Source organism: Pithys albifrons, chromosome 9 (assembly GCF_047495875.1).
Source record: "Pithys albifrons albifrons isolate INPA30051 chromosome 9, PitAlb_v1, whole genome shotgun sequence".
In the NCBI taxonomy this organism is placed as follows: Eukaryota; Metazoa; Chordata; class Aves; order Passeriformes; family Thamnophilidae; genus Pithys; species Pithys albifrons.
In genome coordinates this window covers 2,759,625-2,783,213 of record NC_092466.1, presented here as the reverse complement: position 1 = coordinate 2,783,213, position 23,589 = coordinate 2,759,625, and the positions used below count along the sequence as shown (strand labels likewise).

The 23,589-nt window shown below is 48.2% G+C and overlaps 1 protein-coding gene across 2 annotated transcripts in view; it reads left to right on the top strand.

Moving 5' to 3' along the window:
* Positions 1 to 23,589, top strand: part of DOCK1 (dedicator of cytokinesis 1) — a 359,613-nt gene that overhangs the window by 294,720 nt on the left and 41,304 nt on the right. For both annotated transcript variants that reach the window (XM_071564200.1, XM_071564199.1), the window contains exons 39-46: positions 929 to 1,018; positions 6,530 to 6,634; positions 9,340 to 9,481; positions 10,611 to 10,689; positions 11,028 to 11,112; positions 12,455 to 12,541; positions 17,532 to 17,708; positions 19,259 to 19,342. In XM_071564200.1, the coding sequence (XP_071420301.1) occupies positions 929 to 1,018; positions 6,530 to 6,634; positions 9,340 to 9,481; positions 10,611 to 10,689; positions 11,028 to 11,112; positions 12,455 to 12,541; positions 17,532 to 17,708; positions 19,259 to 19,342 (849 nt within the window). The remainder of the gene's footprint in view (positions 1 to 928; positions 1,019 to 6,529; positions 6,635 to 9,339; positions 9,482 to 10,610; positions 10,690 to 11,027; positions 11,113 to 12,454; positions 12,542 to 17,531; positions 17,709 to 19,258; positions 19,343 to 23,589) is intronic.

Below are 23,589 nucleotides of genomic sequence, written 5' to 3'. Positions count from 1 at the left end.
TGGGAATGGGGCTGGAGAGAAGGGAATGGGGCTGGGAATGGGGCTGGGAATGGGGCTGGAGAGGAGGGAATGGGGCTGGGAATGGGGCTGGGAATGGGGCTGGGAATGGGGCTGGGAATGGGGCTGGGAATGGGGCTGGAGAGAAGGGAATGGGGCTGGGAATGGGGCTGGGAATGGGGCTGGAGAGGAGGGAATGGGGCTGGGAATGGGGCTGGAGAGGAGGGAATGGGGCTGGGAAGGGGCTGGAGGGGAGGGAATAGGCCTGGGAAGGGGCTGGAGGGGAGGGAATAGGGCTGGGAAGGGGCTGGAGAGGAGGGAATGGGGCTGGGGAGGGGCTGGAGCAGCAGGAGGGGCTGAGGGAGCTGGGGGGGCTCAGCCTGGAGAAAAGGAGGCTCAGGGGGCACCTTCTGGCTCTGCAATCCCTGCCAGGAGGGGGAGCTGGGGTGGGGGTCAGGCTGTGCCCCAGGGAACAGGGACAGGAGGAGAGGGAACAGCCCCAGGTGGCACCAGGGGAAGTTCAGGTTGGATATTGGAGAAAATCCCTTCCTGGAAAGGGCTGTCCAGCCCTGGCACAGCTGCCCAGGGCAGGGGTGGAGTGCCCATCCCTGCGGGGATTTCACAGCCCTGTGGATGTGGCACTTGGGGACATGGTCAGGGATGACCTTGGCAACGCTGGGGATGGTTGAGCTTCAGGTTCTCCAAGACCTTTTCCAAGGCAAACCATTCCCTGATTCCCTGCTGGTGTTGGCACAGCCACAGCCAGCCCTGCCCCTGCCCTGTGGCACTGCCCATACACCCCCAGTGCTCTCAGCCATTTTGGTGCATTTTGCTGTGCTTTATTCAGACTTGCTTTGTTCTACTGTTGTTGTTTAACCAAGGTATGTAATTCAGCTTCTTTGTTGTTGTTGTGTGATTTTTTCCCTAACAGATGTGGGAAGAGGCCATTGCCTTGGGTAAAGAACTTGCAGAACAGTATGAAAATGAAATGTTTGATTATGAACAACTCAGTGAACTGCTGGTAGGTTGTTTTTTTTTAATGACACAGACACTGCAATAATTTGTTCAGAGTTAAATTTCCAAGCTTTTTAAATTATATCAAAAATCCTATGGTTCTGACAGTAAAACACAGAAATAGATGCCAGTTTTGCCTTTGTTGGACCAATGTTGATTAACTGGCTACCACTGGAGTGCCTGAAAAAGATTGAATTTATATTTTTTTAGCTGAAAGAAAAACATTTCAGTGATGTTAAGCTGATTTATTTGGGATATAAAAGGAAATTTGGAATTTAAATATAAATGGGAGCATGAAAAAAATCCCCATTCTCTCTCAAGTGTCTTTCCATATTCACATTTCTTTTTTTAGGTATGAATAATCCCAAGCATTCATGTCTAGAGTCAGTTATTTTTGCCCTCGTGTTACCCACTCTTAATGCCTGCACCATTTTTTCCCTGTCCTCCTCCAAGGAGATAAATGGCAGCTGTCCTGTCCCAACCATTTCCAGGGGAGTCAGGATGTGATTCCAGTTGGTTTCTGAAAATTCCCAACTTCCAGGTTTTACCTTTGCACTCAGAGTACCTTTTCCTTAATTCCTTGGAATTGTTTGTCTCTCCCTTTATTCCTGAGCTGGACATTCCTCTGCTCTGGGCATGGTTGAAGCTCAACCAGCAGCTCAGCCCCAGCTCACTCACTCCTGGTGGGATGGGGGTTGAGAATCAGAAAGTGAGAGTAATAAATAATCAAATGGATTGAATAAAGACAGTTTAATAGGGAAAACAGGGAGTTTATTCCCCACTTCTCATGAGCAGGACATCCATCCATGCTCAGGAAAACAGGGCTCCATCTCATCCAGCTGTGACTTGGGAAGACCAACACCATCACTCCAAACATCCCCCTGTTCCTTCCGCTTCCCACAGCTCCATGTGCTGAGCATGATCCACATGGTCAGGGATGTCCCTGGGGTCACCTGTCCTGGCTGTGCCCCATCCCAGCTCCTTGTGCAGCCTGGTGGGGTGAGGAGCAGGAAAGCCTTGGCTGTGTCTGAGCCCCACTGAGACATCACAGGAACATCCCTGTGGTGTCTCCCTGTTCCCAGCCCCGGCGGCGCGTTCCCAGCCCCGGCGGCGCGTTCCCAGCCCCGGCGGCGCGTTCCCAGCCCCGGCTCCGAGTTCCCAGCCCCGGCCCCGAGTTCCCAGCCCCGGCCCCGAGTTCCCAGCCCCGGCCCCGAGTTCCCAGCCCCGGCGGCGCGTTCCCAGCCCCGGCGGCGCGTTCCCAGCCCCGGCTCCGAGTTCCCAGCCCCGGCTCCGAGTTCCCAGCCCCGGCGGCGCGTTCCCAGCCCCGGCGGCGCGTTCCCAGCCCCGGCGGCGCGTTCCCAGCCCCGGCGGCGCGTTCCCAGCCCCGGCGGCGCGTTCCCAGCCCCGGCGGCGCGTTCCCAGCCCCGGCGGCGCGTTCCCAGCCCCGGCGGCGCGTTCCCAGCCCCGGCGGCGCGTTCCCAGCCCCGGCCGCGCGTTCCCAGCCCCGGCGGCGCGTTCCCAGCCCCGGCGGCGCGTTCCCAGCCCCGGCCGCGCGTTCCCAGCCCCGGCTCCGAATTCCCTCCACCCCAGCCAAGCCCAGCCCAGGTGCCACTGTACCCTCTTTCTCTGCTGGCACCAGGATGACTCAGAGGCATTTTCCCAGAATCATCTCCATCCCCACCACCCCCAAATCTGTTATTCCCTGTCCTGCTCTGTTGCCCCAGGGCTGTGCTCAATAGAGAATATTTTTTTGTTTGAATATAAAAAGAACTTGGTAGAGATTGTCCCTCATCTGGAAATGATTGTCATGTGTCAGATATGATTATTCCCCAGGGGGTTGCTGCTCTCTGAGTCCCCTCAGTTTTAATTTTTCATCATCTTTATGTTGTACGTGGGAACATGAACAGGTTTGTCACAGAGGCAGCTACTCTTTAATTATCCTGCTGTATCCATGTTGGGGGAGAAGTTGGAATTAGCACTTTATTCATTGTAGCTGATGGGCAGCGATCACAGAGTGATAGAATGGGTTGGGTTGGAAGGGACCTTAAAGATCATCCCATCCCACCCCTGCCATGGGCAGGGACACCTCCCACCAGCCCAGGGTGCTCCAAGCCCTGTCCAGCCTGGCCTGGGACACTCCCAGGGATGGGGCAGCCACAGCTTCTCTGGGCACCTGTGCCAGGGCCTGCCCACCCTCCCAGCCAGCAATTCCTTCCCAAAATCCGATATAAACCAGCACATGGAATCCTGGAATGGTTTGGGTGGGAAGGAACCTCAGAGCTCATCCCATCCCACCCCCTGCCATGGACAGGACACCTCCCACCAGGCCAGGGTGCTCCAAGCCCTGTCCAACCTGGCCTGGGACACTCCCAGGGATGGGGCAGAATGCCAAGTTGTGTAAATAAATCATTGTTTACTTTAACTGATACAATTCCAGGCCATGTTTAAACCAGGTATGGAGATGGAGTTTCTCCCTCTTACAAGAGGGGAGATCCAGAACTTCCAGCCCTCACTCCAGACAACTGAGTTTATCTGCCCTTTATTTATCAGCCTGGAGAAATTGAGAGAGATGTCAGAGCAATTAGTGCTGCTGTGCTTTGGGCATTCCCCCCTCATGATGCAGAGATCAACCTGCATGAGTCAGGTCTCTCAAACCCCATCAGCTTTTCTGCTGCTGAATGGCTCTTTTTTTTTTCTTCCCTCCCCACAATAAAATTTAGAAGTTTTTTGTCCTTTCTGTTCTCCCTCTCATCTCTTTTATTTCAGCACTATTAAATATTAGACTCTTAAGACAATTCACAAATGACAGAATAGTTTGGCTACAGATGAGCTGAGAAATCCAGAGAAATCTCCTTGCCATTTACTGTTATCTGTCGTGTGGGAGCAGCAACAAACCTCCCCCCAGTCAGGAGTCATTCTCTTTACAGGAATAATAGACTAAAAAGAAGTTAATGAACAGATCTTGTGAAGCTGCTCATTTGTTATTGTTCCATCACTTGAGCTGAAGATGTTCAGGGTGTCCCAAACAGATGGTGTCTGACACGTGTGTGGTTGTCCCAGGATTCACATCTTCCTGCAGTTCTCAACTGGCTGCCCTCCATATGCAAATGAAGAGTTGGAAATATGGAGCAGGAAAATGTAATGAGATGTAACAGCCCCCAGTTGCCAAGTCAGCACCATCACGATGAGCTGGTTTTGGGGTGTGGCATCATCCCAGTGTTCTGGGAATTGGGCTTGCCTTGCAAGTTCTTGGGTTTCATTGCAAGTGAAATATTGGATATGGAGCAGGGAGGCTCCCCAAGGTGAGGTCCATCAAAATTGGGGTATTGGCTAAGGAATGATGAGGTTCTCAACGATGAGGTTCACCAAAATTGAGATACTGGTTATGGAATAATGAGATTGACCAAGGTGAGGTCCATCAAAATTGGGGTATTGGCTAAGGAATGATGAGGTTCTCAACCATGAGGTTCACCAAAACTGAGATACTGGTTATGGAATGATGGGGTTCTCAATGATGAGTTTCATCAAAATTGAGATATTGGCTATGGAATGATGAGGTTCATCAAAACTGAGATACTGGTTATGGAATAATGAGATTGACCAAGGTGAGGTCCATCAAAATTGGGGTATTGGCTATGGAATGATGAGGTTCTCAATGATGAGGTTCACCAAAACTGAGATACTGGTTATGGAATGATGGGGTTCACCAAGATGAGGTTCATCAAAATTGAGGTATTGGCTAAGGAATGATGAGGTTCATCAAAATTGACCTATTGGATATGGAAGAGTCAGGTTCACCAAGATGAGGTTTCTCAAAGTTGAGCTATTGGATAAGGAACTGTGGGGTTCACCAAGCTGATGCTCATCAAAATTGAGATATTGGCTATGGAATGATGAGGCTCTCCGAGATGAGGTTCATCAAAATTGACCTATTGGATATGGAAGAGTCAGGGTCACCAAGATGATGTTCATCAAAATTGAGGTATTGGCTATGGAATGATGAGGTTCACCAAGATGAGGTTCATCAAAGTTGAGCTATTGGATAAGGAACTATGAGATTCACCAAGGTGAGGTTCACCAAAATTGAGATTCTGGACAAGGAACTATGAGGCTCACCAAGGTGAGGTTCGTCAAAATTGAGATATTGGTTATGAAATTATGAGGTTCTCCAAGATGAGGCTCATCAAACTTGAGATACTGGTTATGGAATGATGAGGTTCTCAATGATGAGGTCCATCAAAATTGAGATATTGGCTATGGAATGATGAGGTTCTCAATGATGAGGTTCATCAAAATTGACCTATTGGATATGGAAGAGTCAGGGTCACCAAGATGAGGTTCACCAAAATGGAGACACTGGTTATGGAATAATGAGGTTCACCAAGATGAGGTTCATCAAAGTTGAGCTATTGGATAAGGAACTGTGGGGTTCACCAAGATGATGCTCATCAAATTTGAGGTATTGGCTATGGAATGATGAGGTTCTCAATGATGAGGTTCATCAAAACTGACCTATTGGATATGGAAGAGTCAGGGTCACCAAGATGAGGTTCATCAAAGTTGAGATATTGGTTATGAAATTATGAGGTTCTCCAAGATGAGGTTCGTCAAAGTTGAGCTATTGGATAAGGAACTATGAGATTCACCAAGGTGAGGTTCACCAAAATTGAGATACTGGATAAAGAACTATGAGGCTCACCAAGGTGAGGTTCATCAAAATTGAGATATTGGTTATAGAATGATGAGGTTCTCCAAGATGAGGTTCATCAAAATTGACCTACTGGATATGGAAGAGTCTCATTCACCAAGATGATGTTCACCAAAATTGAGATACTGGATAAGGAACTATGAGGTTCACCAAGGTGAGGTTTGTCAAAATTGAGATATTGGTTATGAAATTATGAGGTTCTCCAAGATGAGGCTCATCAAACTTGAGATATTGGCTATGGAATAATGAGGTTCTCCAAGATGAGGTTCATCAAAGTTGAGCTATTGGATAAGGAACTGTGGGGTTCACCAAGATGATGCTCATCAAATTTGAGGTATTGGCTATGGAATGATGAGGTTCTCAATGATGAGGTTCATCAAAACTGACCTATTGGATATGGAAGAGTCTTGTTCACCAAGATGATGTTCACCAAAATTGAGATTCTGGACAAGGAACTATGAGGTTCACCAAAACTGAGATACTGGATAAGGAACTATGAGGCTCACCAAGGTGAGGTTCGTCAAAATTGAGATATTGGTTATGAAGTGATGAGGTTCTCCAAGATGAGGCTCATCAAACTTGAGATATTGGGCAAGGAACAGTGGGGTTCACCAAGATGAGTATAAAAATAATGACTACAGAGTCTGGTATTTCAAAACACTCCCACGTACCTGATGGAATGGTGAGGAAAAAGAGGGGAATGGAATGTACATCTTCAGTTCAGAGATGCACATGAACCAGATCTAGATCTGAATCAAAGGAATCTCCTTGAGGTTCAGGCCATTAAAACTCCTCCTGTTTACCTTGCAGAGGAAGCAGGCCCAGTTCTATGAAAACATTGTGAAGGTGATAAGACCAAAACCAGACTACTTTGCTGTTGGATACTATGGCCAGGGCTTCCCAACATTCATCAGGGTAAGTGTCCACCTTTTGCCCCAGAGCTTCTTGCTCTGGGCACTTCTCATGGTTGTGGAGAAATCTAACACTGATACTTGTTTTTAGGTGTGTAAAACAAACACTGATTTTCTTTTCCAGTTTCTAATATGGACTAGTTGTATTTTGGTAGAGAAACTTTTGCTTCAAACTTCTCCAATGCTTTCTGTTTCTTTGAGGTATCTCTAGAGATGAAGATCCCTCACTCAGGGGCAGAACCAGCACCATCTGAAATGGTGACATTTCTGCCTGATGGGTTATATCTAATTACATATTTATAAATTATGATGGTAGAGAAGCCTTTTGGGTGTGATTCTGGTTTAAAGGGAATGTCCTTTCCAGCACGGTCACCAAAAGGAAGTTGATTATCAGAGGTGTGATATTTTAATTCCAGTCTTTGATCCTTGCTTTGCCTGTGCCATGGGTCAATTCAAAGCACTGGTTGATTCCAGCAAGGGAATTCTACTGACATTTTAGGGGTTTTTCCCCACTAATATCAGGATTTTTATGGGTTGAATTAGTGGCTAAAAAGGAGTGGGGATTGACCATGTCTGAATTTCATCAGTGCCAAGATTCCCTGGCAGTTGGTGAATCACCCAGTAGTTATTCTGTCACCTCGTGCCAGGGTCTCTCCACCCTCACAGGTGGGAATTTCTTCCCCAAATCTCAGCTTTTATCCGTGCCCTGTGGCAGAAGAACAAAGCCCAACCTTCCATTAAATGGTGTTTTAACAGCCAAAGGGGGATGAGGCAGGACAGAGTTAATCTGATATATTAATATCAAACTGCTCCTTCCCTTCCCAACCCACTGGGGCTTTTGGAAGTGCAGGAAAACACTTGTCGATTGGTCAGCTTGTAGTAAATGAGCAATAAAACCTCTGAAAACAACCTATTAAGTGCCTTGCTGAGGGAGAAAATCCTCAATTCCAGCTTCTCCTTCCATCCCAACACTCCCTGTGAATTACAAGAGCATATACCTGAATTACACTTATACAGAGGCTTCTCAGGCATCTGTTCTTAATTCAATTCAAGCTTCTCCTTCCATCCCAACACTCCCTGTGAATTACAAGAGTGTATACCTGAATTACACTTATACAGAGGCTTCTCAGGCATCTGTTCTTCCCATTTTTTCCCAATTTGAGAGTGTCCTTTCATCTCCTGAGCCTTTCCAAAGGCACCACTGCAGAATGAAACCCGACTGGGCACACGGAAACTATTCCACGTTCCTCCTCTAGTCACAACACCCCTTTTGAGTAAGTGCTGGATAATTTTTTCACCAAGTGCTCCTGAATAATGAGGTTAAGCATATTCGGGTGCAAATTTTATCCAAACTTCCTTTAATGTGTTTGATCAGTTAAAAATCTGCGTGGCCTTTTCGCGTTTTCCTTTGGAATTCAATTAAATCGGGGCATAAATGGGCTGGGTAAGAGATATCTTCATTTGCTTTATTTTTATAGAAAAAACCCAATGCAATATACCCAATTTTCAAGTTCTGCCGTGTGCAGACAACCTCACAAAGGTAAAAAATCTAATACACAAATGTGAAGTCTGTATCAGTCTTTCTAAAAAAAATCAGTATTTCTGGTTATTCCTCCTCAAAGTGGCATCATTTTATGTTTGTTTTTTTCTCTGCTGCTCTTGCTTGCTCACCTCAGTATCTTTTAATCATTTTTTTTATGTATAAAAGCCTTTATTCTGTTTGTTTAGATCCATTCCACCATTAACTGTGGAAGTTGGAGGAGAAGACTTAGAGGGGGAAATCTTAGATTTGGAAGACACAACTTGTCTTAGTGCATTTTCCATGGCCACCAATGTGACAGGTCCTTGAAATTACATTTTAGTTGATTCCAGAGTGGGTTATAAATTTATCTATAGGAAAGTGTGAGCTTAATGATCTCAGCATTGAAATGGAGGAAAAAACCCACCTGGGCTTTATTGAGTTGGCATCAAATATTTGTAACTCCTGATTGTACCGTGGTGTGGGCAGTGGGAATTCCTCACTTTACAGCATTGGAGTCCCCACCTGTGGGATGTGGGATTTTGCTGAGGGGTTTAACAGGGTTGGGTGTGAAAGAGAGACTAAAAAAATAACCTAGTTCTGTGAAATTGCTAATTGTGCTTTGCAAAATGTTGTTTGCATGGCCAGGCCCCTTAACCCATGAACAGCATGAAGTGCTGGAGTCGCTTTGTTCTGGTACAGACTGGCCAACAATTATAGAGACCAGTGTGCCATGGGTTAGAAGTCATAAATTAAAGTAAGCAAACCCTTCAATAGGATCAAGTTGTAAAGATCCAAGGTCTTGTGGAGTTAAAGCCAAGATTTTACAAGTGTGACAGGTCATGGCACGGAACAAAGAAAAGGCAGAAGTCCAACAGTGATGAAGACACTTTGAGGCCACCCGAGGGATGAAGTCAGGAGATCACAACCCAAATTTCAAACCAAAAGGAAAACTCCACCCAAGATTTTGCAGAGTCATTAATATGAAAATTAGAAGGTGTTAACTATGAACTTAGGACTATAAATGGCTCATTTTATACAAACAAGGCAGGCAAGCTTTGCCCAGTACAACCTGGCTCTGCCTCCGAGGTTGTCAATAAATACCTTTGCTGCTAAAAGGACAAAAAAGCTTCTCAGCAGTTTTTTATTTGGAAGCATTTTTGCTATCAGGGTGTGTTCATTCCTTGCAGAACAAGGTGTTCATCTACCGGGGCAAGGAGTACGAGCGGCGCGAGGACTTCGAGGCGCGGCTGCTCACGCAGTTCCCCAACGCCGAGAAGATGAAGACCACATCACCACCTGGAGATGACATCAAACTCTCCTCTGGCCAGTGTATCCTTGACTTGCAAAGGAAGGGGCCCTTTGCCCTCAAGGGTCACCTGGGGGGTCCTGGTGGGTGGCCAGTTGGCCACAAGGCAGCAATGCCCTGGAGCCGGGAGGGACATCCCTGTCCTGGGGGGCATCAGGCCCAGCATGGCCAAGGGAGGGGATTGTCCCACCCTGCTCTGCTCTGGGGCAGCCCCACCTGCAATGGGGGGGCAGTTTGGGGGGACACAATGGAAGGGAGAGATTGAGCCATTGGAGAGTGTCCAAAGGAGGGACACAGAGATGGGGAAGGGTCTGGAGGGGAAGTGTGTGAGGGCACTGAGGGCACTTGGTGTGTCCAACTGGAGAGGAGGAGACTGAGGGGACACCTCAGTGCAGGGACAAGTTCTTTGGCAGGGACAGAGGAGGGGCAGGCACTGAGCTCTGCTCTGTGTGACAGGGACAGCCCCCAGGGAATGGCTGGAGCTGTGCCAGGGCAGGGACAGCACCCAGGGAATGGCTGGAGCTGTGCCAGGGCAGGGACAGCACCCAGGGAAGGGCTGGAGCTGTGCCAGGGCAGGGACAGCACCCAGGGAATGGCTGGAGCTGTGCTAGGGCAGGGACAGCACCCAGGGAATGGCTGGAGCTGTGCCAGGGCAGGGACAGCACCCAGGGAATGGCTGGAGCTGTGCCAGGGCAGGGACAGCACCCAGGGAACGGCTGGAGCTGTGCCAGGGCAGGGAGAGCACCCAGGGAATGGCTGGAGCTGTGCCAGGGCAGGGACAGCACCCAGGGAACGGCTGGAGCTGTGCCAGGGCAGGGTCAGGTTGGATCTCAGGGAAAGGCTCTTCCCCCAGAGAGTGGTGGGCACTGACCAGGCTCCCCAGGGCAGTGGGCACAGCCCCAAGGCTGCCAGAGCTCCAGGAGGTTTTGGATGATGCTCTGGGGTACAGGGTGGGACTGTTGGGAATGGTCCTGGGCAGGGCTGAGGGTTGGACTGGATGGTCCATGTGGGTCCCCTCCAGCTCAGCATGTTCTGGGGTTCTGTGTAATACACAAATTTGGTTTTTTCTCTCCTTTTCCTTTTGTGTTCCTGTTGAGCTGCCCGTTGTGTGTGACTTAAATTCCCTTTTTACTTCTTAACCTCCAAATTCAGACATTCAGTGCTTTACTGTAAAGCCAAAGTTGGATTTACCCTCCAAATTTCACAGGCCGGTGTCGGAGCAGATCCTGAGGTGAGTTTGGGGTGGTTTGGCAATTTTATCTGTCTCCTTGTTGGGTGAGGAATCTGGACCAAGTCAAGGAGAGTGGTAATGGGGAGGACATTTCATGACAGTTCTGAATATTGGCAGAGATTCCATCCAACCCCCTGGAAAAAGGGAATCCCATAAGCATTTTAAATCTCTGCATAAACTTCTCCTAATTCCAGAGTTTAGTGGCAATTCCTGAACAGACAGTGTGTGATTTTCATGATGCTCTTGGGGGTTGGAACTGGGTGGTCTTTTAAGGTCCTTTGGAACCCAAAGCCTGCTGGGACTCTGTGATTCCATGGTTTTTTCCTCCCCTTTCCCAGTTTCTACAGGGTGAACGAGGTGCAGCGTTTCGAGTACTCGCGCCCCGTCCGCAGGGGAGAGAAAAACCCCGACAACGAATTCGCCGTAAGAAACACTAAAAAAAATTCATTCTCTGGGTTGGCTCCTTCAGACCCCTCTGCCTTGAGATCCTGAACCATCTTTTGGGTGTTGAAAAAGAAATTTTAGCTGTGAAGTGGTTATTTTTTCCTAGAAGTTCAGTTATACCCATTGAGCATGTTCTGGTTTGTATCAATAGGAATTAAATGGGCAGGGCTGAATTTATTTTGGTTTCAGGCAGCTCTTTCAAGACAGGATTTGGAATTGTTGCACCTGAAACAATGGATGTCTCTTGCCAAAACTTGTCTTGCTATAAAGATTCCAGTCAGGCATCTTTTTTCACTAATACTGAAGGGTTGGACTTGATGATCTCAGAGGTCTTTTCCAACCCAATCAATTCTATACTTTTCTTTTTTTTTTTTTAATATTTTTTACTGATGTGTGTTTTATCTGATGGGCAATGGAACTCCTTGGCTGGGAGGGTGGGCAGGCCCTGGCACAGGTGCCCAGAGAAGCTGTAGCTGCCCCATCCCTGGGAGTGTCCCAGGCCAGGCTGGACAGGGCTTGGAGCAACCTGGGCTGGTGGGAGGTGTCCCTGCCCATGGCAGGGGGTGGGATGGGATGAGCTCTGAGGTTCCTTCCCACCCAAACCATTCCAGGATTCCATGTGCTGGTTTATATTGGATTTTGGGAAGGAATTCCTGGCTGGGAGGGTGGGCAGGCCCTGGCACAGGTGCCCAGAGAAGCTGTGGCTGCCCCATCCCTGGGAGTGTCCAAGGCCAGGTTGGACAGGGCTTGGAGCACCCTGGGCTGGTGGGAGGTGTCCTGCCCATGGCACGGGGTGGGATGGGATGAGCTCTGAGGTTCCTTCCCACCCAAACCATTCCAGGATTCCATGTGCTGGTTTATATTGGATTTTGGGAAGGAATTTCTGGATGGGAGGGTGGGCAGGCCTTGGCACAGGTGCCCAGAGAAGCTGTGGCTGCCCCATCCCTGGGAGTGTCCCAGGCCAGGCTGGACAGGGCTTGGAGCAGCCTGGGCTGGTGGGAGGTGTCCCTGCCTATGGCAGGGGTGGCACTGGGTGGGCTTTGAGGTCCTTCCAACCCAACCCACTCTGTGTTTCTGTGAGCAATGACAGTCCAGTAAAAGCAGGGGATGTTCCCCAGTGCAAGAGGGCAGTTTTTCTCTGCTGAGTCACATATCAGATGTCAATCAGTGCTGCTCCATCCTGCCCAAGAGCAGACAGTGTTGAAGTCCCCCCTGGCTCTGTGACATCTGGGGGTTCCTTTTCCTGGTGATGATGTTTGAAGGCTTTGCTGAAGGTCAGAACTGTCCAGCTGAGAACGTGGTGCTTCTGTTCCCTTTGCAGAACATGTGGATTGAGAGGACCATCTACGTGACAGCCTATAAACTGCCAGGGATTCTGAGGTGGTTTGAGGTCAAATCAGTTTTCATGGTAAGGTCCATTTGACTTTATTGGGATTGCCTAAAAAAAAAAATGTAGATTTTGTACAGCCAGGGAGGATTGAGAGTGGATGTGGCACTGAGTGCCATGGGCTGGTGATCACAGTGGGGTTGGATCAAGGGTTGGACTTGATGATCTCGGAGGTCTTTTCCAACCCAATCCATTCTATGATTTGATGGATGTGGCACTGAGTGAGAATCCACCACATCTTGATCCAACCCCACTGTGATCACCAGCCCAGGGCACTCTGTGCACTCTGTGCCCTGGGCTGGTGATCACAGTGGGGTTGGATCAAGGGTTGGACTTGATGATCTCAGAGGTCTCTTGCAACCCAACTGATTCTGTGATTCCATAATTTTTGTGTCTGGGTGACTGTGCTTGAGTTCTGGGAATAAAACAATCCATGGGACTGTACCTGGCACCCTGAGGAGAACCTGCTGGGAGGTGATTGTTGACTGAGGGGACTCCAGGAGAGCTTTGCCATTCCCAAGGGAACGTGGCCAGTGCTCCTGGTCCTCAATCACATGATTTAAGCACTTTATTATAAAGTATTTGTGGTCTGTAAGGAAGAGGGACCTGGGGTGGTGTGAGGTGCTGGTGCTGGAGCAGGTCCAGAGAAGAGCAACGAGGCTGGAGAAGGGACTGGAGCACAAGTGCTGTGGGGAGAGGCTGAGGGAGCTGGGGGTGTTCAGCCTGGAGAAGAGGAGGCTCAGAGGTGACCTCAGCACTGTCTGGAACTGCCTGAAGGGAAGTTCTGGCCAGGTGGGGGTTGGTCTCTTCTCCCAGGCACTCAGCAATAGGACAAGGGGGCACGATGGGCTCAAGCTCTGCCAGGGGAAATTGAAGTTGGAGATCAGAAAGAAATTCTTTGCAGAGAGAGTGCTCAGGGATTGGAATGGGCTGCCCAGAGAGGGGGTGGATTCCCCATCCCTGGAGGTTTTTCAGCTGAGCTTGGCCGTGGCACTGAGTGCCATGATCTGGTAAAGGGACTGGAGTTGGCCCAAGGGTTGGACTTGATGATCTTGGAGGTCTTTTCCAACCCAATCCATTCTGTGATTCTGTGATTCTATGAGGCACCCCAGCCCTACCCAAATGAATCCAGCCTGAGCTTTATCCAAAAGGATTTAGAGAATTTTGATTGTCGTTTATGCCATAAATCAAATGCATTGTATGTGTCTGCTTTTCTCCCCATTTGTGATTAGAGATTGTTTTTGTTTCTTCTCCATATTTAGCCAAATAAACCCTCAGCAACCTCAGAGAGTAACTCCAAATTACTCATTTCTCTGTTCAACCATTTAGACTGTTTAGATAAGACATATCCATTAAACGCCTTTAAGATTAAATTATTCTTGCACAGCTGTAATTTTTAAGGGGCAATAAAAACATTGTTACTGCATTTTTTAAATCTCTCTCTTGTGAGGCTTATTTTTAAAGGAAAAAGCACAATTTGCATATGATTAATTAAAACCTTTTTCATGGCTCCATTGAGGTTATGTTGGACAGTTGTATTTGGATGAGCAGAAGTAATGCAGAGAATTACTATGGTATCTATAGAAACAGAATATGAATGTGATGGGTGACAGGAACAGGCAGCTGAACCCAACACATTGAATTTTTAATGAATTTTGAAGTTTCAATATAATCCTGATGGAGAAGATTGTGTTTATCTTCATGATTGAAAAAAAAAAAAAAAAAAAGAAACTGCTGTTTGTAAAGGCTGGCAAATGTGGGGAAAGTCTCTTTGCCCAAGCAGAGCCTGACAGGCAGTTTGTGTCCACACAGCCCTGGCACTCTGCTTGGCATCCAAATGGGCAGAAATCCTGGGAGATTGGGTGAGTCAGGATGGGGGGAGTTGCAGAGCTGAGAAATGAGATCAGCTCAGGTGGTTAAAACTTGGTTGTAACAACACCAAGGTCTGGGTTCAATCCCCTGTGTGGGCCATTGACTGAAGAGTTGGACTCGATGATCCTTGGGGTCCCTCCCAACCCTGAATAGTCTGGGATCTGTGATCTGTGAAACACTAGGCCTTGGGAGGAATCTGCTTCCTAGAAAAGCACATAAATAAAGCTCATGAATTCAGTTTGGAAATGAAACTCAGTCCTAAGTGGGAAGACAGATCTGGATAACTCTTGACCTCCTCTGTACAAAGTGGGTATTGACTTTCTGCAGGGCCCCTGCCAGCTCAAATGCTGCAATTGGGATCACCAGGTTTACATCCCTGTAATGCCAAGTTGTGATTATGGAGACAGATGCCATTGATCTTTCACTGAGCACCAAGAGAGTCAAGCAGCTTTTCATATCTTATTGATGGAACGGGGGTATCTTTAAAGGAAGGGGTGAACTCACATCAAATCAGCGCTGGGAGAGCTGAGTAATGTAATAAATGCAGTGTATTATGTTACATAACCCACTGGAACATGGAGAATTGCCTTAAATCTGTTGGCTTTTAAAATTCCTTCCGAGTCCTTTTACCTGAACCTTTTCAATCTGTTCATCACCTGCAAGGAATTCGGGGCCCACATTCTTTATTCTGTATCTGATTTGGTTTAGCTGGACACAAGCAGGGGAAAACTCTGCTAAGGCCAGACAGGGAGTTAGAAACTGGATTTTGACTCACACTGGGGTTTAAAGAGCAAAAATGCTAATCTGTGTTTTGTTTTTTTCTTGTAGTTTTGTGGTGGTGCAATTGTATCAGGGGTGTGGAATTCCTTTTTGCCCTGACTGCCAGTGAAGATCAGAATTTAAAAATAAACAGCCTTCAGTGAGTTCCAAAGCCCAGTTTGGAGCAGTGGGATGGGAAGTGCAATTCTCCATCTGCTTTTCAAAAATGAGAGGGAGGGTTCTAAGAGTAGTAAAAGAAAGGAGAGAGGTAGAAAGGCCTGATTGCTGCTGCAGCAGAGCCAGGGCAGCTCTGTCAGCTCAGTGAGTGCCAGTTTCTGGAGATGCTCAAGAGCTTGGAGAGCAATGGATCATCAACATGGTTAGAGGGCCATTAATACAAATGGCAGAACACTAAATTTAGCCTATAGTGGTCCCACCAGTGGGTGACAGTTCAGATGTGCCACGTGGCTGTGCCCTCCCGGTGCCAACACTGGGCTCTGGCCGTGCCTAGGCTGCTCCCTGTGCCCTGCAGAGGCACCAACTCCTTCCCTGCTCCCAGGAGAGTTCCCCAGGCAGGCTGCTCAAAATGCTAATTAAAACATCCTTGATGTAATCAGCTGGCAGGTGTAAGAGTAACAAGTGAAGAGGTTTGATTAAAGTGGTTCTCAGGACGGGGTAAGCAGCTGATAGCCAGGTAGAAGTGCTGCTTTGTTTGTGGAGCACTGATGCAAATGAGGCTCTAATCAAACACACACTTGCATTTTCCTCACAGGCCTCAATTAACCTTCTTTTTCTCTTCATACCACATCATTTTTTTTTAATATTAGCAGGCTATGTCTTCCACTGAGGACTGTCTGCACTCTGGGTCACTGCTAGTTACTAATTTTTAGCCTGTTCACTGATATTTCTGGGCCCCACAGTTCAAAAAGGATATTGAGGGGCTGGAGGGAGTCCAGAAAAGAGCAACGAGGCTGGAGAAGGGACTGGATGTGGCTCTGAGTGTCCTCTGAAACACCTCCAGGGACAGAGAATCCACCATGTCTTGATCCAACCCCACTGTGATCACCAGCCCAGGGCACTCTGTGCACTCTGTGCCCTGGGCTGGTGATCACAGTGGGGTTGGATCAAGGGTTGGACTTGATAATCTCAGAGGTCTCTTCCCAACCCAAGTGAGAAGAGCAACGAGGCTGGAGAAGGGACTGGAGCACAAGTGCTGTGGGGAGAGGCTGAGGGAGCTGGGGGTGTTCAGCCTGGAGAAGAGGAGGCTCAGAGGTGACCTCAGCACTGTCTGGAACTGCCTGAAGGGAAGTTGTGGCCAGGTGGGGGTTGGTCTCTTCTCCCAGGCACTCAGCAATAGGACAAGGGGGCACGATGGGCTCAAGCTCTGCCAGGGGAAATTGAAGTTGGAGAGCAGAAAGAAATTCTTTGCAGAGAGGGTGCTCAGGGACTGGAATGGGCTGCCCAGAGAGGGGGTGGATTCCCCATCCCTGGAGGTTTTTCAGCTGAGCTTGGCCGTGGCACTGAGTGCCATGATCTGGTAAAGGGACTGGAGTTGGCCCAAGGGTTGGACTTGATGATCTCGGAGGTCTTTTCCAACCCAATCCATTCTATGATTTAAAATATTTTAATCCTGTTTTTTTTTAATATGAACAGCTGTCATTCTGAAAGGTTTCTGGGCAGAATTAAATAGCTGGAGATCAGTCAATTAAAATAAGCAAGTTTTAGACATTTTAAGAGCTAATTCACCCCACGAAGACATCTGAGGACTTCTCTTCATTGAAGTCCAGGCTATGGAAGGAAGAAAATTTCTCCTTTTCAGTTCTGAACATTCTGATGAAGAAAATGTGACCTCTTGGGGGGAAAAAAGCACAGCAGATTGCTTGGATGTCATCTCTTCAACATATTAAACTTTCTGTGCTTGGAAATAGACCAAAATAATCAGTGCAAAAATATCTCCTTGATTTCTGAGCCTGCTTAGGATTACGTTTCCCATCAGGAAATGCACGTTGAAGTTCTCGTTTCTTTCTCGCCGTCACGTTAAGCTGGATCTGGATCTTCTTTGTGCTGCTAAAACTCAGCGCCCCTTAATCTCTGCTGGTCCCCTTAATCCTCCCAAACCCTCACGTGGTGCCTTGCTCAATGTTGGGCTGCCTTGTAATCCATCCTGCAGCAGCAAAATTCATTTTACTTTGCTCACTGATCCCCATCATTGTATCAGTTACTGCAGGATAAAGGCACCTGAATGGCTGAAATTGCCCTTTCTGGCAATTCCTGCTCAAAAATCCTGAATTCTGAAATCCCTGAGGTGTTGGTGGTTTAATGAACAGCCAGTTTGGGAACTCTGCTCCTGGATTAAAGCCTGTTCTGGGTTTGGTTTCAGGTTGAAATCAGCCCTCTGGAGAATGCAATAGAGACCATGCAGTTGACCAATGATAAGATCAATAATATGGTTCAGCAGCACCTGAATGACCCAAACCTGCCCATCAACCCCCTCTCGATGCTGCTCAACGGCATCGTGGACCCTGCAGTCATGGGGGGCTTCACCAACTATGAGAAGGTAAAGCACAACTCCCTGTCCTGCTGGGCCCCAGCACAGGAGGGACATGGAGCTGCTGGAGAGTCCAGAGGGGGCACCAGGATGGGAGGAGGATGGAGCAGCTCTGCTGGGAGGAAAGGCTGGGAGAGCTGGGATTGTCCAGCCTGGAGAGGAGAAGCTTTGGGGGAACCTCAGTGTGACTTTCCAGTGCCTGAAGGGGCTCCAGGAGAGCTGGGATTGTCCAGCCTGGAGAGGAGAAGCTTTGGGGGAACCTCAGTGTGACTTTTCAGTGCCTGAAGGGGCTCCAGGAGAGCTGGGATTGTCCAGCCTGGAGAGGAGAAGCTTTGGGGGGACCTCAGTGTGACTTTCCAGTGCCTGAAGGGGCTCCAGGAGAGCTGGGATTGTCCAGCCTGGAGAGGAGAAGCTTTGGGGGGACCTCAGTGTGACTTTTCAGTGCCTGAAGGGGCTCCAGGAGAGCTGGGATTGTCCAGCCTGGAGAGGAGAAGCTTTGGGGGGACCTCAGTGTGACTTTCCAGTGCCTGAAGGGGCTCCAGGAGAGCTGGGATTGTCCAGCCTGGAGAGGAGAAGCTTTGGGGGGACCTCAGTGTGACTTTTCAGTGCCTGAAGGGGCTCCAGGAGAGCTGGGATTGTCCAGCCAGGAGAAGGGAAGTTTTGGGTGACTTGATTGTGGCCTTCAAAGACCTGAAGGAGCTACAAGAAAAATGGAGAGAGACCATTTACAAGGGATGGAGAGACAGGACATGGGAAATGGCTTCTAACTGCCAGAGGGCAGGAATAGATGAGATATTAGACCCTGAGACTGGCTCAGTTGGTTAAAACTTGGCTGTAATAACACCAAGGTCATGGGTTCAATCCCCTGTGTGGGCCATTGACTGAAGAGTTGGACTTGATGATCCTGGTGGGTCCCTTCCAGCTCAGAATTCTGTATGTGTGTGTCATGCTCTGCAAATTTTGGTGGGACACAGCAGTGGGAGTGACCAGCCTGGGGTGGAGATGGATCTCTGCTGGATGGTCGTAGGCTGGAGCACCTTTCAGGCTGGGAGAGCTGGGGGGGTTCAGCTGTGGAAGAGAAGGCTCCAGGGAGACCTGAGAGCCCCTTCCAGTGCCCAAAGGGGCTCCAGGAGAGCTGGAGAGGGACTGGGGTCAAGGGATGGAGGGACAGGACACAGGGAATGGCTTCCCACTGCCAGAGGGCAGGGCTAGGTGGGATATTGGGAAGGAATTCCTGGCTGGGAGGGTGGGCAGGCCCTGGCACAGGTGCCCAGAGAAGCTGTGGCTGCCCCATCCCTGGGAGTGTCCCAGGCCAGGTTGGACAGGGCTTGGAGCACCCTGGGCTGGTGGGAGGTGTCCCTGCCCATGGGTGGAACAAGGTGGTCTTTAAGGTCCCTTCCAACCCAACCCAGTCTGGGATTCTGTGCTTCCCCAATTTTCACTCTGTCTTCGTACCTGCCTTTGTGTCCTTTCATTTATCTTTGCTGCTTTTCACTCTTCTGGTGACGGATGTCGATTTATTTTCTGGAATAACTTGCTCATTTCTCTCCACCCAACAGGCTTTTTTCACTGAAAAATACACGCACGAGCATCCAGAGGATCATGAGAAGATTGAGAAGCTGAAGGATCTCATTGCTTGGCAGGTAAAGGGGGTTGAGGTCAGGTTGGTCAGAGCCACCTGCTGTGCCCAGACAGCTCAGAGGCACTTTGAGAAAGTCCAGGCTTGAAACTCCTCACCCCGGACATTTCTTTGCCATTTAAATCCATCTTGGAGCTTGAGCTGAAGTTCAGCTTTTCAAATCTGACAATAATTTCTCATTTGATAAACCTGCAAGGGACAAACAAGATCAGCCTCTTGCTTTGTAACCTCTGAGTTCTTTTACTAACCATAACAGAGTGAAACTCTCCCTCCTGTATCAAATGAGAAAACATTTTTCAGGGCAAACAAGAGACAATTCCAATTTTGTTCCACAGTCACATCCTGGACATTTTCCAGTGGTTTTAGACTAATTTTATGATAAATGAAAAAATACCAATATGGTTGGAAATGTTTTTTTTTCCCACAGAAGAAGAAAGTGAGTCATTGTCTTTTTATATTCAATTTGGTCTTTATAACAGAGGGAATAATTTACATTTCTGTAGGTTTCAATCTTAGAGGTGATACAACCAAAGCTGCAAAATTCAAAAATGAAACATCCTCTGAAGGGCATAAAACAATCAGTGAATAAAAACTCTTTTGGTCTGTAGAAAAAGAAAAAAAGAAACGAAAAAAAAGAAAAAAGAAAAAGTGCATTTATTACTTTATTTTCTCGTGAACATTTAGAGAAAATTGGAATTTTATTGGCTTTAAGTTTGATAGAGGAAAATAATTTGGTCCCAGAAGACTGACTTGGTGTCAGCTCTGTGAGGGTGAGACTCCAAATGAATTTCCAAACACACTTTTCCAGAGCAAAGACTCTCTTTGGTGACATTTGTATATTAAAACAACATTCCAATTTGAAAATTCCTATGGCAGACAATCACTTGTATTGGAATTATCCAGAGCTTTCAAACACAGCATTTCCCATCAGTTTTGTGGCTGCAAAATGATGTGAACCAGAAAAACAAGGAGAAGGGATCAAAAATGAGTTTGGTATCTGAAAATTCCCATCACTAAAAGCCCTTTTTAAGTTACTTTGGGTGGTTTCACACACATTTGGGGGATCCTAAAATTTAAAATTCCCCAGAAATCGTTGCAGTTTCCAGCACCCAGAGAGGCTGGAGTTGGTTCCCAAGGATTGGGAGAGGGAGGCAGGGGCTGAATCCATCATGGCCTGACAGTGATTGAAAGCAAAAATGAGGTTTCATTTTTCAATAATGTGGGACCTGGAGGTTTGTAATCACACAGAGATTTCCTCAGTGTTGGATAAATCACTCTGGAGAGATGAAATAGCAGGACCTGACAAGCCCATTCTCAGCTGACCACTGAAATTTGAGGTTTTTTTCCATGCCCTTCCCTCTTTCCCCACTGTGCTGTGTAATTCCTGCTCTTCAGGATATTACAATTTCCTAATTCCTGTGAGTTTCAAGTGCACATTTTGTTTCTGGCTGTTATTAATGCAGATAAACACCAATAATGTGCATTTACATCCACCTGGGTGCTTTTCCAACTTAAGGAAAAAAAACCTTCCCCTGCAACTGCACCACACCATGGAGATAATGAAGTGATTGATTGAAATTAAGGGAGTGCAATGAATGACTGATGACATTTAGCTGATGTATTTACAGCTCACCAAAACATAAAAATACCTTGGCCCATAAAAATCCTGTGCTGAAAGATCTGCTGCATTCCAAAAACTCAGATTTTATTATCACATTTTATGGTCTTTCATGTTGACAAAAATTATCCTTTAAGACCTGCTGGAAGGCAGGAGGGCTCTGCAGAGGGATCTGGAGAGACTGGAGAGATGGGCTGATCCCAATGGGATGGAGTTCAACAAGGCCAAGTGCAGGTCCTGCCCTTTGGCCACCCCAAGCCCTGCAGCGCTCCAGGCTGGGCACAGAGTGGCTGGAGAGCAGCCAGGCAGAGGGACCTGGGGGGACTGAGGGACAGGAAGCTCAACAGGAGCCAACAGTGTGCCCAGGTGGCCAAGAAGGCCAAGGGGATCCTGGCCTGGATCCAAACTAGCGTGGCCAGCAGGCCCAGGGCAGTGACCCTTCCCCTGGACTCTGCCTTGGGGAGGCCACACCTTGAGTGTTGTGTTCAGTTCTGGGCCCCTCAGTTGAGGCAAGAGATTGAGGGGCTGGAGCAGGGCCAGAGAAGAGCAACGAGGCTGGAGAAGGGACTGGATGTGGCACTGAGTGTCCTCTGAAACACCTCCAGGGACAGAGAATCCAACATGTCTTGATCCAACCCCACTGTGATCACCAGCCCAGGGCACTCTGTGCACTCTGTGCCCTGGGCTGGTGATCACAGTGGGGTTGGATCAAGGGTTGGACTTGATGATCTCAGAGGTCTCTTCCAACCCAAGTGAGAAGAGCAACGAGGCTGGAGAAGGGACTGGAGCACAAGTGCTGTGGGGAGAGGCTGAGGGAGCTGGGGGTGTTCAGCCTGGAGAAGAGGAGGCTCAGAGGTGACCTCAGCACTGTCTGGAAGTGCCTGAAGGGAAGTTCTGGCCAGGTGGGGGTTGGTCTCTTCTCCCAGGCACTCAGCAATAGGACAAGGGGGCACGATGGGCTCAAGCTCTGCCAGGGGAAATTGAAGTTGGAGAGCAGAAAGAAATTCTTTTCAGAGAGAGTGCTCAGGCATTGGAATGGGCTGCCCAGAGAGGGGGTGGATTCCCCATCCCTGGAGGTTTTCCAGCTGTGCTTGGCCGTGGCACTGAGTGCCATGATCTGGTAAAGGGAATGGAGTTGGACCAAGGGTTGGACTTGATGATCTTGGAGGGCTTTTCCAACCCAATCAATTCTGTGATTCTGTGATTCTAAGATTAGAGTAATAATTCAAATCAATGGAGGTTTTTCCTTCTTTTCAGTCAAGCAGATCAAGGGGGTTTTAAAAAAAAAAAAGAAAAAGAATCAGGGAATAATTGGAAGTTGCAATGGAACTTGGTAATAATTTCAAATCAGCAAAGAGCAGAGTTATGAAATCAGGAAGTGCTGCCTCGAGCTCATTCACCTCCTTGGTGTCTGGCTCTGCTCTTGCATTGCTTTTTCCTCCACCTCTCCACAGGTGAGGGACACCTGAGTGGTCTCTGGAAACAGAGCCCTGAGCAAGAAAAATTGGCAGTACCAAGAATGTGGCAAAATTGTGGGTCTGTCTCTGACAGACCCATGTTGGTTTAAATTCTGGGTCACTTGGGCACCACATTTCACCCTGTCTGGAAAGGAGGTGGAACAAGAATGTTGGAATTGGTAAAAGGTGGTGAAGCAGAAATGGTACAAGAGTTGGGAGGTTTTTTCTGCACTTGGTAATTGTTTAACCTTTCATTCTCATTCTTCTTCTTCTTTTTTTCTCCTTCCTTTTCTCCTTTTTTCTCCCTCTTCTTTTTCTCCTTCTCCTCCTTCTTCTCCTTCTGCTTCTTCTCGTTGTTGTTCTATTTGTTGTTCTTGTTGATGTTGTTGTTGTTCTTCTTGTTCCTCTCCTTGTTCTCCTCCTCCTCCTTGTTGTTTTCCTCCTCCTCCTTGTTGTTCCCCTCCTCCTCCTCCTTGTTGTTCCCCTCCTCCTCCTCCTTGTTGTTCTCCTCCTCCTCCTCCTTGTTGTTCCCCTCCTCCTCCTTGTTGTTCCCCTCCTCCTCCTCCTTGTTGTTCTCCTTCTCCTCCTTGTTGTTCTCCTTCTCCTCCTTGTTGTTCTCCTCCTCCTCCTCCTTGTTGTTCTCCTCCTCCTCCTCCTCCTTGTTGTTCTCCTTCTCCTCCTCCTTGTTGTTCTCCTTCTCCTCCTCCTTGTTGTTCTCCTTCTCCTCCTCCTTGTTGTTCTCCTCCTCCTCCTCCTTGTTGTTCTCCTCCTCCTCCTCCTTGTTGTTCTCCTCCTCCTCCTCCTTGTTGTTCTCCTCCTCCTCCTCCTTGTTGTTCTCCTCCTCCTCCTTCCTCTCTTCCTTCTCCTCCTTCCTCTCTTCCTTCTCCTCCTTCCTCTCTTCCTTCTCCTCCTTCCTCTCTTCCTTCTCCTCCTTCCTCTCTTCTCTTCCTTCTCCTCCTTCCTCTCTTCTCTTCCTTCTCCTCCTTCCTCTCTTCTCTTCCTTCTCCTCCTTCCTCTCTTCTCTTCCTTCTCCTCCTTCCTCTCTTCCTTTTCCTCCTCCTTCATCTCCTCCTTTGTTTCCTGTGGTTTCTGGTCATCTTTCCCTCCCTCCAGTGGTGCCTCTTTGCATTCCACCAGCCTTCGGGTGCTCCTGTTCTTCCACCCCACCCCACCCCA